The 13,866-nt window shown below is 33.8% G+C and overlaps 1 protein-coding gene across 2 annotated transcripts in view; it reads left to right on the top strand.

The window, feature by feature from the left end:
- Window positions 1-13,866, top strand: part of Glys (glycogen [starch] synthase) — a 149,550-nt gene that overhangs the window by 99,270 nt on the left and 36,414 nt on the right. For both annotated transcript variants that reach the window (XM_081728529.1, XM_081728530.1), the window contains one exon: window positions 12,197-12,389. In XM_081728529.1, the coding sequence (XP_081584655.1) occupies window positions 12,197-12,389 (193 nt within the window). The remainder of the gene's footprint in view (window positions 1-12,196; window positions 12,390-13,866) is intronic.

Here is a 13,866-nt window from a genome sequence, read left to right on the forward strand (position 1 = left end):
GATTAATAAAAATGTTTAAATTAAAATAACTAGAATTAGTTATGGCAGATGATTCACACCAACCCGTATCCCGGGCTGTCTCATTAGAGCATGAGAGGTAGGTTTTAATCTCTTTTTTTTATAGAAGTAAGTAAAAGAATCCTAATTTACCTTAAGATGCTTGGTTACAATTTTATTTTTACTACGCACACAATGAGATTAATTACACAATGTTTAAGATACAATTTACAATAAGATTTTACGTCAGGATACCAATTACTATGACTCAGAATGTCTTTTGTCCTGAAATAAAAGGTAATGAGACTTTTTTGTAAAATAATAATAATAATAATAATAATAATAATAATAATAATAATAATAATAATAATAATAATAATAATAAATGTCAAATTAAAAGACTGATAAAATTGGAAATATAAGGGGACGGAAAAAAGAGAAGAACAGATACAGCCTGGACGTCGAGGGTAATTGAAGTGAGCCATGTAGAAAGGTCAAAACCAAGGACTGTGGGTGAGAGGACTCTACCTTCACTTGTAAGTTCAATTACCTCTAGTAAAACTCAGCTAGAAAAAACATTCTAAGCTATAGTAATTGGTCTCCTGACGTAAAGCTTTTTATAAATTGTATTGTGCAATTAATCTCATTATGTACATAGTAAAAATAAATATTGTACCAAGCATCTTGAGGTAAATTAGGGTTCTTTTACTTCTATAAAGAAGAGAATAAGTAGAATTAGGTATGGCAGATGATTCACACCAACCCGTATCTCGGGCTCTCTCATTAAAGCATGAGAGGTAGGTTTTAATCTCTTCTTTATAGAAGTAAGTAAAAGAGCCCTAATTTATCTCAAGATGCTTGGTACAATATTTATTTTTACTATGTACACAATGAGATTAATTGCACAATACAATTTATAAAAAGATTTACGTCAGTAGACCAATTACTATGGCTTAGAATGTTTTTTTCTAGCTGAGTTTTACTAGAGGTAATTGAACTTACAGGTGAAGGTAGTCCTCTGATTCACAGTCCTTGGTTTTGACCTTTTTACATGGCTCACTTCAATTATCCTCGACGTCCAGGTTGTATCTGTCCTCCTCCTTTTTTCCGTCCCCTTATATTTCCAATTTTATCAATCTTCTAATTTAACATTAAAAATTTAATAGCCTTTTCTTTGTTTACAAAAAGGTCTCATTACCTTTTTATTTCAAAACAAAACAAGTCGTTATAACATATTAATGTTCTTCTTTTTATGGTGTTTTCTTATTATTTATTAAGGCATTATTACTTTTTAAACAACTTATCTCCATTTATTCCTCCTCTTTTTTTTCTCTCCATAAAATCCGGTTACAACACAGTATTCTGTAGTTCAAAAATCCTGTATTAATCTATGAAGCTTTTCCTTATAAGGTAATTGAAAAGTTTTGTGCAATTCTTGAATATTTGCACTTCCAAGCTTTCGACTCTCCCCTGGAGTCTTGATCAACTAGGATGAAAACAAAACAAAACAAAACAAACAAAAAAAAAAAAAAAAAAAAAAAAAAAAATCAGGAAAAAATTAAAAAGGAACAAACTTACCAAGAACAGTCCTGCAACGCACTTTGTCAGCAACTATCAGACGTCAAATGATGGTGGTGCGAGTTACAATATGACGAAGTTAATTTGAATCTTCTTTTTTGTTCTGAAGAGTAGAAGTTCGTCAACTCATGTTGGTATTTTTGTTATAACAATGCTGTGTGGATTTTGTAATTACTGCTCCCCATTAATCACTTAACCATCCTTTGTCTAAATTTAATTTTGGTTTGTTTAAATCACTAAACAAATTTTGAATTAAAAGTTCCTTTACTTCATTTTTGGCCCCTATTTTTTAAATAATGTTCTACATTGTATTGAGTTTCTTTTAAATGTTTTGATAGACCTGAGACTGGGCTTTCCGCCCTTGAATTTGTAATATACATGTACCTTGATTTCTTTTGGTTTTACCTATGTAATACTCATAGCAACTGTATTTTATTTTCATAAATACCCGGGATCCCTGTAATCAGGGGCGGCGATTCGGCGGGCAAGAGGGGGCAGTTTCCCCCCCACTTTTTTGAAGTAACCCCGTAATGTATATAGTTTCATTTGGAAATATAAAGTTTTTCTATGTATTACTGGTTCATAGAAAAAATGGTGCCATATAATATTTGTCGCTGCGTGAGTACGTATTGGTTATTTGTCTTCGCGTGGAGTTAAGAAAGCTACAGGTATTGCATTTTAATTGCAAATAAGAAAATAAAATTGCAATTGTGTATTTTTTTAAATGACGTAGGATATGATATGCCTGTAGTATTTACTGTCTTGCATTATCTAAACCGTAAGAGTAATATACATTTAATGGCATGTGTGTAATTAAAAATATAAGTTGTTCATTAACCCCCAGTTTCAATATAACTTCTACAAAACAAGCCTCATTATTCATTACTATGATTAATATTATCGTTTCTATTTATTTGTTTTGCAAATTTGTTATTAAATAATCTAATCACACAATTTTCCAGACAGAATTTTAAGATGTTCATGAGCAAGGAATCAAATCTCTTCTTACATTTTGGTTATTTATGAGTAGTTACTTACGTTGCTCTTGTCAATTTATTTAATAAAATATGAAATACGGTATATGGTATTTTAACTAAAAAAGATAGTATCCTATTAGTTATACAATCTTTCGTCAAACAAAGTGTATAAAACAATCAGAGAAACTAACATTGATAAAGAAATATTCAGATTTGCCTCCCCCCCCCCCACTTTTAACATCCAATCGCCGCCACTGCCTGTAATAACTCTTAAATTGAATGATCGTCTATATAGTTTTGGGTGGGTTTCAAAGCTATACAGAAACCGTATCGTGTATAAATCTTGTTCAATGCAGTTGTCAATCTGGGAAAAATAGAGAATCTCATCAGAACTCCATGGAAGAGTCGAAAGTTTGAAGTGTAAGTAGTGTTCAGAAATTACATAAATATGTAAGTAGATTGAAAAGAGGTCACTTGAATCAATAACACACATTCTTGAAATGTGTGGATCTTGCAGTCTTACTTATAAAAAGTAACCTCTACCATGCAACTTCAATTATTGGTGATGTATTTGTACTAAACTACAGTACACTCTAAAATGAAATTTTTAATATCTGCACTTGTATCTTTTACCACATATTCTTAAATTTTAAATTCATAAAATGTGTAATCATATCATAGAATTCAGTGTAACAGTGACATTCGTTGACCAATTGATTCCTGATTAATACTTCTTTTCACTCCCGAATGCATGAGAGACGAAATCTACTGCATAAAGTGTAATGCAGTACTGTGGGTTTTATCAGAAGCTTTCTTCTCCATTGATAGAACCTACATATAATTTCAGTAGCCAGTGTCTCACGAAGAGGCATACTAGTATTCATATTACAAAGTTCAACAATTCAAGAAAGAAGGTACTTGGTTCAGTAACGCCAGGAATTTGGTAGGAAAATATAAAAAATAAATAAATAATAATGATAATTAAAAGGATGATATTCCTTTCGAATTCTTTGGTAGTCTGTGCAATATGCATGCTTGAACAAAACCTTAAAGTAAAAAAATACTTAAGACAAGAACAGGGGCGGACCAAGGCAAAATTTTCGCCCGGGCAAAGTGACTTTTAGGCGCCCTCTACTGTTAATCTATACATTTTGTTAGTGATTTTAATATTTTAAACCAATTTTTCAAAAAGAAAAATTGAAACTCAAATACATGATATAGGTATATTTAGTAGACCAACTTAAAAATATACATATGGTATCAATTACATTGTGTTTTTATTATTATTATTTAGGTACCGATATGTATAAATAAAAACAATATCGAACAGTGTGTATTGAATACTAGTAATGATATGTGTACTGCTACAGTGACTCGAAAAGGTATTCGTACAGTTACTATTTTTTTTTAAAGAATGAACGCCTGTTTACGATTGTTTAACGAGAAAATTAAGTTGAGATGATATATGCCATATATGTATCCTATGCATTTACGTCCATACTATCTTGCACCATTAGTTTACTAGTTGTGCCGCCTATTCAGTGTAGTTTACTAATTTCACGTCTTACTCCCGTCGAAAAAGTATTCGTATACAGTAATTTGTTCGTAATAAAGATACCTGCCAAGCACTCCTAGTGTGATTACTGTTTCCATTGGTGCTTGAGAAGGTTACTGACAGAAATATTAACCTATTTCTCGGTCTCCGTTCACCACAAACATTTTAAAAAAGGTAAGATGGGACACAAAGGAAAAGTGTCTGAAGTATCTAAAATCATGGAACGATCTCTGTCAATGGTACAGCTAATATTAGATAGATTCAGCGTTACGAAGTCAATTGAAAACTAAGGTAGGAGTGGTCACCCAGAATAACTATCAAATAGATACAAGAATATAATTGTGCATACTATCAAAATTAATCCAAAGATAAGTGCCCCTCAGATTGCAAATAAGCTGAAGGGACGACGAGTAAAGGTATTATTAACTACAGTGAGGAGTGCGTTGAAAACAGCATACTAATAACTGCTGTATCTGAAGAAACAAAACTTAGGAGATTAACAGTAATCGCGAGAAGCGCCTAGAGTTCGTTCTGAAGGACGTAAATAAGCCCTTCGATATTTGAAACAGTTATTTTTATCGACGAGAGTGAAATAGAACTTGTTTGGGTCAAATGGGAGAAAAATTATGGGAAGAATGAAGAGAAGAAAGATCGATCCCAAAAATTGTACTTCCATAGTAAAACATGCTGGAAAATCTATACATATTTGGTGGTCAATGAGTGCTATGGGTTTCGGGAATTTGTGTCTTGTAGAAGGAGTTATGATCCAAAGAAGCTATATCAATATTTTAAATAGCAATCTTCGGCAAAGAACTGCAAAAATGGGTCTCAATAATGACTTCGTATTTTTGCACAATAAGGATTCAAACATACTACACACAATACCAGGATGTGGGTACTAATAATTTACCCGAACAAGTTCTCAAGCATACACACATAATGACCAGACATCAACTCCATAGAACATTTATGGGAAGTTTATTGACTAAAAAATAAGATATAGGGTTATTTCTAACAAAACAGTTCTCGAAAATGCTTTATTGGAAGAATGTGACAATATTTCATCTAAAAATATAGCGAACTTAGTCGTTTTCATTTAGTGAAGGGTTCAGACAGTTACAGCTGTTAAAAGGAACCCTACAAAGTATTATTCAATTAAAAAGTGGTTATTATTACTATTATTTTCTTGAATATGTCAGCTGTACAAATACTTTTTCCACGTACAATTTTAGAATTATTATTATTATTTACTAGCAGCGTTCACCCCGCTTCGCTGCGGTCACCCCGGAACGCAATAAACTTTGTTACTTAGATAATTTTTACTTTTTCGCTTTCAAGTGATATGATAAAAACCATAGAAGATTGCAGTAAATCTTAACATTATATCGCCTGTCATTTATGTTAACCCGCCCCGCTTCGCTGCGGTCATCCCGGTGCTGGCATATTGTAAAAGTGTCTGTAAAAATAAGCAAATCAATTAAAAAATTTTAAACAGAAGATTCAAGCTATTTTCCGCTGTATATCGCCTGTCATTTATGTTAACCCGCCGAGTGACACGGTCATGCGGGTTGCATATAAATACGTTTATTTTTACCTATGATGAACTAATAACAAAGGATTTGTACGTTATGGACACTTGAATGGTCAATTATCTCAAGACACTGGTAATTAAAAATTAAAGTGATATGATAAAAACCATCTAGGGTCCAAATCCTAATAACCCCCCAAAAATGAAAGAAATTGGTTCAGCCGTATTAGCGTGATGAGCGGACAAATTTTTGTACGTTCTCTTTTATATATATAGATTATTATTATTATTATTATTATTATTTACAGACAGAAAATAGCTTTTATTTGAAAGTCACTTCGTTAATATATCCATAGATGTATACACTAATACACATAATTTTATCACCTTCTTTATACCCTTCATATGAATAGTACCATTGAAATTATACGAAACCTAGGACTGTACGAATACTTTTTCGAGCCACTGTATATTGTAAATTGTTTTGTTATATCAATAACATTAGGAGTCATTCTACCATATATACGACTATGTAACAATCTATTCTAATAACGTGAAATACCAATAAATACATTTCACATATGTTGAATGTGTTTTACGCATAGCGATTTAAACAATCCTTTCTACGTAGTTCCTAGTAATTGAAGTCCGTAGCATTCATAAAATGTCTCTCATGAATTTGTACAAAAGCTGAACACACAAAACTAAAGCTTCACAAACACTGTCGAAATTTATGATTTGGCAAGAACTGTACATAGCGAAACAATAACATAACCTAGACACTACTTTCAACAAAGACCAACAGTTTGTGTGGCGGTGTCGTTTCTAAGCAGTGGTGCTATTCAACCGGTTCGCACCGGCTCGCTAGAACCGGTTGTTAAAATATTTCGAGTTCGCAGAACCGTTTGTTATATCAAGTCGTAAACTCACACACACATGCAGCTGGAAGGGAGACATATTTGGATACAAATTTTTCACAGCCTAAAACAATTGACCTATGTAAAGAATCTTGCTTTGCTCGGTGCATACCAGAAGATTACTGGCGGGATGGAGGAATGGTAATTTTTAAGTGTCACCTATAGGGTTAAACACATGATCTCTCAGAACAAGGTATAAGTATTTATTCCTTAATCTCAAATGCTCAGATATCAAGAATCATAACTAGAATACATGAGTGTAGTGTTGAAGGTTATTTATATTTGAAACTAGTATATACCATTATCAATAACTGTTGATCCATTGCTGGATGAAGGTCTGTCCAATACTTTTTGACAACCATCTATCTTGGACAATTCGTTTCCAATATACATTCGCAGTGCTACATAATTTTGTCACACGATCTTTTATTAGGATGCTGCGTAGATTGGTTGCTATTTGTCACTTGTGGTATCCAGTAGAAACTTCGGTCTTATCTAGGGGACCGCGGTGGCTCAGTGGTAGAGCGTTCACCTCTGGTGCATGGGGTCCTGGGTTCAAACCCTGCTCCCGCCAAGTGAACTTTGTGGTAGACAAACACCGTGTGCGTGGATTTTCTCGGGGTTCTCCCGTTTATTCCCACTTTCTTCATTCCACTATTTCATTCGTTTCTCGTCACCGTCTCCATTAGCCTATGCAGCATAACTGTGCGACCTAAAACTTAAAGATTTCATTTCACTCTTTTACTTTGTATGGTTTGCTTCCTAAGAGAATTATATCTATCTACCTTCCTGTCCATCTACAATCTCAGTCTCAGACAACCGGTTCTGCATATTTTATGCAGATATATATAAAATATGCATAACCGGTTGTTAAAAATTAGAAAAGCACCACTGTTCCTAAGAAATCAAAGTGCTGTATACACAGCTCCCCTTCCACTTTACTTTACAAAGAATAACATATAAAATCCAATAACATTCATTGCCTGGGAAAAGTTCACAAATAACATGGCCCGCTATAAACAAAATACAATTTCTTCTACATGCCATGTCTCCATTTATCTATTACCTCCCCCCCCCCTCTAGTACTATGAAACTCTCTTCTTCCATGGAGGAATGGAAAAAGATTATGTAATTGACGCTACTTTATAAGGACATAAACAAGAATATAAACCAAATATATAAATACAAAAATATAAAAGTTAGTAGAAAACACGTTATAAAATTTACATTTTGAGGCTCGATTTGATGCCCCGCTGATTCTGGCGCCCCGGGCAGTTGCCCGGCCCTTGGTCCGCCTCTGGACAAGAAAGTAACTTTTAAAATATAGTAATTCCCTCTAGTGGGCTAGTGAACAGGTAACTAAACCGCCAGTGATTTCTGTAATGATAAGTACTCTCAATCCTAAGAAGGTTGTCCACGTCAATTATAACAGTACATTAGTGTATTCATTTTAACGTACTAATTTATATAAAAGAAGAAATATTGTTACCTGTGTGGTGCATCGTGTTATATTGTAATTTCGAGAATGGTTAAAAGCAAACAAATGTTGGTGTCTGAAAGCAGACACACGAAATACTTCCACAATAATGGATAAAAGTCAATGCAAACAAAACTTTCTTCAATCAAACTTTTTTCAACTTCAGATAAAATAAATTGTTCGAACGACATTGAGGTTAAAATAAGACCATTTCCAGAAGTCATTCGTAAAGCTAACAATAGAATTGAAAAATCTTGGGTAATCTTGGCAAAATAAACTCCTTCGTATCAATTGACCTACTTGTTACGAAAATACACAAACCAACTCTACTTACAAAACCTATACAATATCCAGAAACTATAATCCAACATATAAAATAACCAAACTCAGATGCAGTTAATTCAATACATGACTAAAAGTACCGAACAATTAAGATATACAATTAATTAAATGGGACACTCGCTTTCGTCAGCGGAGATCAAAATTGGCTTCAAAGACATTGTAGGCATGTTCGGTTCAATTCCTTTAAATTTAGCAACTAGGTAAACAATTTTGGCTTAAAGAAAACAAGTTCAGTGACCTAGAAATCTAAGAGATTACTACAATATCAGAATTATGTCTTCATATCAATTACTTTTGTTTGAAAAGGAATTTTTTAAAAAAAGTAACTTGCCATGCACAGCCCTGTCACTTCTTCTAGGCGACATTGCAATAAATCATCACGAAAGTAAAATTCTACAAAAAAAATTCAGGTTCGCAAAGCACCATAATTCCCACAAAATGTACTTACAGAATGTAACAACTTTCACCCTAATATTATTTTCAGCACAGAACTTGAAACCAACAATAAAATTAATTTTCTGTACATAATTAGCAGACAGGACAACAAATTTCACAAAAATATTTACATAAAACCGAACACAAGTATGTTCTAGAAAAGAATTTAAAAACCGAAGCATCCTGCAAAAATTAAGTCACATGTTTGTGTAAATTTCTTTCTCAGGGTTAACAAAATCATATCAGAAAACCAAGATACTGGCAGTCAACGAGACTTCATACATAAAATTGGTTTATAAAGTAGTTACCATAAAAATTCGTTAGATAAATGGAAACAGAACACTGTAAACACTTACTAAAAATGACAAAACTCCGAAATAACGAAAAAAGGAACAAAGTATAAAAAACAGAAAAATGGGTCTCCTTCAAGCTTTGCCCAGGACGTTCTTACAAAGTGCAAAAAATTGCAGTAACATATAGTTTTAGAATAGCGCTCAAATTGCTGCAAAATGTAATAAATAAATAAATAAAAATAACTGTGCAAGGGTTACTATGTAAACTCAAAAGTAGACTCTGGCATTTACGAGTTAATGTGTACTTTGACCTAACTACATGTGTATGATAAAAAGGAACATCGAAACTAGAATAAAATAACACATTAGAGACTTTAAGGACACGAATCAAGCAGTTTCAGATCTATCAAAACTCCTAAGTGACTCTGAACATAGAATAAAATAAACCAATATTTTCCACAAAACTTATTCCCTTATAGAAAGACAAATATAAGAATCAAAGGATCTGAAATTAAACCTGGATAAAAATAACCTAGACAAACTATGGGATTACATCATAAATTATATCTATCTTATACATACTGTAACTGTATACATACTGGAAATTTGTACGACATACAAGTCAGTATACTTCACAAAACATGCATCTAGTTCAATGTGCATGGATGTGGGAAAATACTGTTAAAAAAAAGATAATGGGAGGGACAATATGCTTATAATAAATTTTTGAATACAGTTTATAATTCTTAAAGGTTAATATACGTACTAACCTATTTAATTTCGACTTTGTGCTGAATGTATCCATTTTCCCCGAATACAAGAGACAAAACACGAAGTAAGCATCGGTCCAGGAATTAGTTGGGAAGAATATTTTGTTTATACCTCAATTGGGTAGTAGTTTTCACTCACAAAAAGGCCTACACACTATTGAGAGTTTATTAAATGGCCTCAAATGGACTTTATATCACTAGAAATACAAAACCTCTGTCCTGTAAGTTACTTCACACTGTGGCTAGCATGTCACTGTTACACACTCAACATCTGAACTCAACTAAACTAATTCTACATACAGGGGCTAAAGGCATTAGTATTGCTTTCAAGTACCAGCTTATTATTGTACAACAAACAATTTTAATAATATACACTGCAATGGATGAGTTAACTGATAGTCACTTCCTTTTTCAAACTAAGTGCAAGGATCTAAAACTCACGTTTTCGGTTTTAAACAATACGTCTACTAAGTAAAGAAAACATAGATCGATGAATGTTTCACTTCATTTTCATGCAAATAAATTCCTCCCTCCCTTATCTTTCATTGTTTTATTTGCTCTCTGTTTCCTCCCTCAGAAATTTGAATAAAAATTGCAATTCTCTCTTTCATTGTAATGTTTATAAACCAGTACATAACATAATCATTGTAAGGTTCATATGCAGCTCACGACTTTGGAACCCAACGGAAACTAATGAACAACAAATACTGTCAAAAATACATCATCCTTAACCTGCCCATAGATGACATGAAACCTTGCAGGCCTGTATGAATAAGCAGCCAATGGTGAGGTTGGTGAAATACAGCAGTAAAATAATACTCTACGACGGACAGATAACAAAATTTGTTCTTTTATATTGTCAACCTGGGTTGTTACTCCTTTAAAACCTGAGTGGAATGTAGCTTTAATTTTGGTAGAGCGAATTTGAGTGAACCCAAATTGGTGACATTAGCCTAAGGTACATCCTAAATTACCTTATCTTGCTAATGCTTCTAAGAACGCACCTATAATGTGCTTATGATGTAGAGCTCGGGGTTTCTCCACCACTGTTTTGAGACGGCAAAACAGAACCGTAGAGGGAAATAAAAGAGACTCATCACAATAGATGACATATATTCTGTTTAAAATTCAATGTGTAGAATGTGTGTTCGTGTAGCGCCATTCTAAGTTACATAAATTTTAAGTGTGTGAGCAATTCTCAATGTATAAGTAGGAAAAAGGTTAACTGGTTCATACCTGTAAACACTTGATGACTTTGACCTCCAATTCACAAAAAATCCATTCTGCTCAAGGCTGCAATCTTTGGAGCATTTTAGAACTAACTCCAGTCCACTAATTGTCCAGTTATTCTTGGAGTTCCAAGAATCTCACTACGTAATGTTACTTGTTTCACTATTACTGTTATCTCTGCTGTTTCTTCTAACTCTTAACTCCTCACTCATCTTGACCAAAAAGACTGGATTTTTTATACAACCAAAGATGCTTGCATTACAGCACATGGCTTTCAAAATTCGGGTCAAAATCATACACGTGCGTATGAGATTTCTCTGAAGAAATCTGCGTTAACCAATTCCTCTTAAAATGGAGCGTCATGTCAGCACTCTTCATTTACATAACTTAAATAACGTTGTCCGATGCAATGTGTTGGTGTTAAACATGAAATTACAAAAATGCTTACAATAACATAGACAATTTACATCATTTACATTCGCGGACAATGTTTTCAGACGTCACACATACCATAACCAAAATAAATAGTCTTTGAGATTTCTTACAATTTAAAATTAAAATGAACTATGTTTTAAATTAATAAAATGAATTATCAAGATCCCTTGACAATATATTTATAACTGTAATTATTTATTGAAATTATAAGAACCTTATCAAAAAATAGAATAAATATAGTGTAGTTTCCCCTTGATATTTCTACCTTGTTTTATGTTTTAATGTCCTTTATATAAATACAAGAAGTACATAACATATAGTAGGAACAAACGATGGAATTCTCATGTAGATGGACATGTGATTGATTTGCATTTACTTCCTGTTTCAGCAATGAGGTTATATGGGACAAGACATACAGTTTAAAACGTGATCTGAACCACTGCAGTGCATTCGATTCTTTTCCACCGTTATATATATATATATAATATAAACACTTTCAGAAATAACATTTTGTCAATGTACGAGATTGTACTTTTAATATGTGAGATTACGTATACAATATTGTTGTTTTTATGTAGCTATTCTGAGAAACTATAAAAGATCAACTTAGTGAAAATTAATTTTAAGACATAAAATTTTGATTCTTATAAATGTATTTCTAGGGGTAAACTACCTGGTGCAGAAGATCTCCTTAGAAAGGAAGATATTGTTAAAATCAAGAGGTGTATATATGCTTTACAGAGAAATGGTTTACCTCCTGTTACTACACACAATGTCGTTGATGACTGGAATGATCCAGTTTTAAATTCCATCAGAAGATGTCAGTTGTTTAATACTGTTCACGATAAAGTAAAGGTGAGCTTCCCTTATATTGTACAAGACAAATAAGTTTGGAGGGGTATATGATTGTATTATAATGTATGCATTGATAATTATGTAGTTATGTTTGTTTGTAGACCTACAGTTAAATGTAGAATCTGAACCACCATTATGCATTCAAATTTTTTTAGTGCTTTCCACCGGGAATCGAGTTGAGTTGATTTTGAGTTTAACGTCCCTTTCAGCAGCGAGGCTATATGAAACTGAGCCTACTGGTTAACGTGGAATCGAACCCGGGTCTTCCACCCACCAGGAATCGAATGTAGGACCACGTGCACCAAAGGCATACACACTAGCCACTAGATCAGCGTGAGGACTCCATTTAGTATGTTAAAATCGTGAATTAGACTAGTTCAGACGTAAGAAGTAATATTATTATTTGTACGTATGTGTATTTAGTATAGAAGAAGCAAAATTATACTTAAAAAAAGACGAAATATAAGCCTATTAATGAGAAAATTACAGTATACGCAATAAAGAATATAAATCTTTCACAAATTATTATGAATATGACGAGGGAATCGAACAAAAGAAGTTTGATTATTTTGCATTCGGCTGTACAACAAAATACAGGGTTATTACAATTAAAGTGCCGCTATTCACGGCGATCCAGCGCGGGCTGTAATCAACGTATTACATCGAAGTTCGGTAAATAAGCTAATGAGATAATGCGAAAGCAAGCTACGCTGGAAAAATGTTAGTTCCACTTTCCGCCACCAGGGGAAAATGTGGCACTGTATAGGCCATAACGCATGTGAGTTCACATTTCATACAGATCGCATGAGGAGCAGCATGGCGCAAGAGAGATAAGAGAGATCTGCACTGTTCGTAAAATCGGTCTATCAGAGCGGGAGCAATTACAGTGCAGCGTAAAGGGCATATCGACATCTGAAAGGAATGAGAAGAGGACCGCTACCAAGAAATAGCTTGAAGATGGTACTGAAATTCAAGACAACGAGTGAGTTGCGTGTGGCTCCAGAAAGAGAAAGACGATCCATTCCAACGGAGATTGTTGACGAGGTTGCTGTTGCGAACCACGCAGCACGTGCTCCATATTCCTCTACTACAGCTTGGGCGGTGGTACGGGAATTGGTCATCTCATGATCAACAGTGAGGAAAGTTTTTAAGGCCATTTTACACTGGTATCCTTACAGGATTCACACAGTACAGCAATTGAAACCCCAAGATACACCACAACGCCTTGAGTTTGCCCTTCAGTTTTTGAGTTCTGATAGAAGTGGATGACATGTTCCGTAGGGTATCCTGTGGACTGATTAGGCGTATTGTATGTTAGAAGGGGCAGTGAACACGTAAAATTGTCGGTTATGGAGCTCGGATAATCCGCGTATTGCGCAAAAACAACCATTTCACTCTGCGTACGTAACTGTGTGACGTGGATTCACAGGAACGTTCATTATTAGCCTTCATTATTAGTCCATTTCTCTTTGAGGAG

Source organism: Thermobia domestica, chromosome 10, assembly GCF_964235325.1.
Source record: "Thermobia domestica chromosome 10, izTheDome1.hap1.1, whole genome shotgun sequence".
Taxonomy (NCBI): Eukaryota; Metazoa; Arthropoda; class Insecta; order Zygentoma; family Lepismatidae; genus Thermobia; species Thermobia domestica.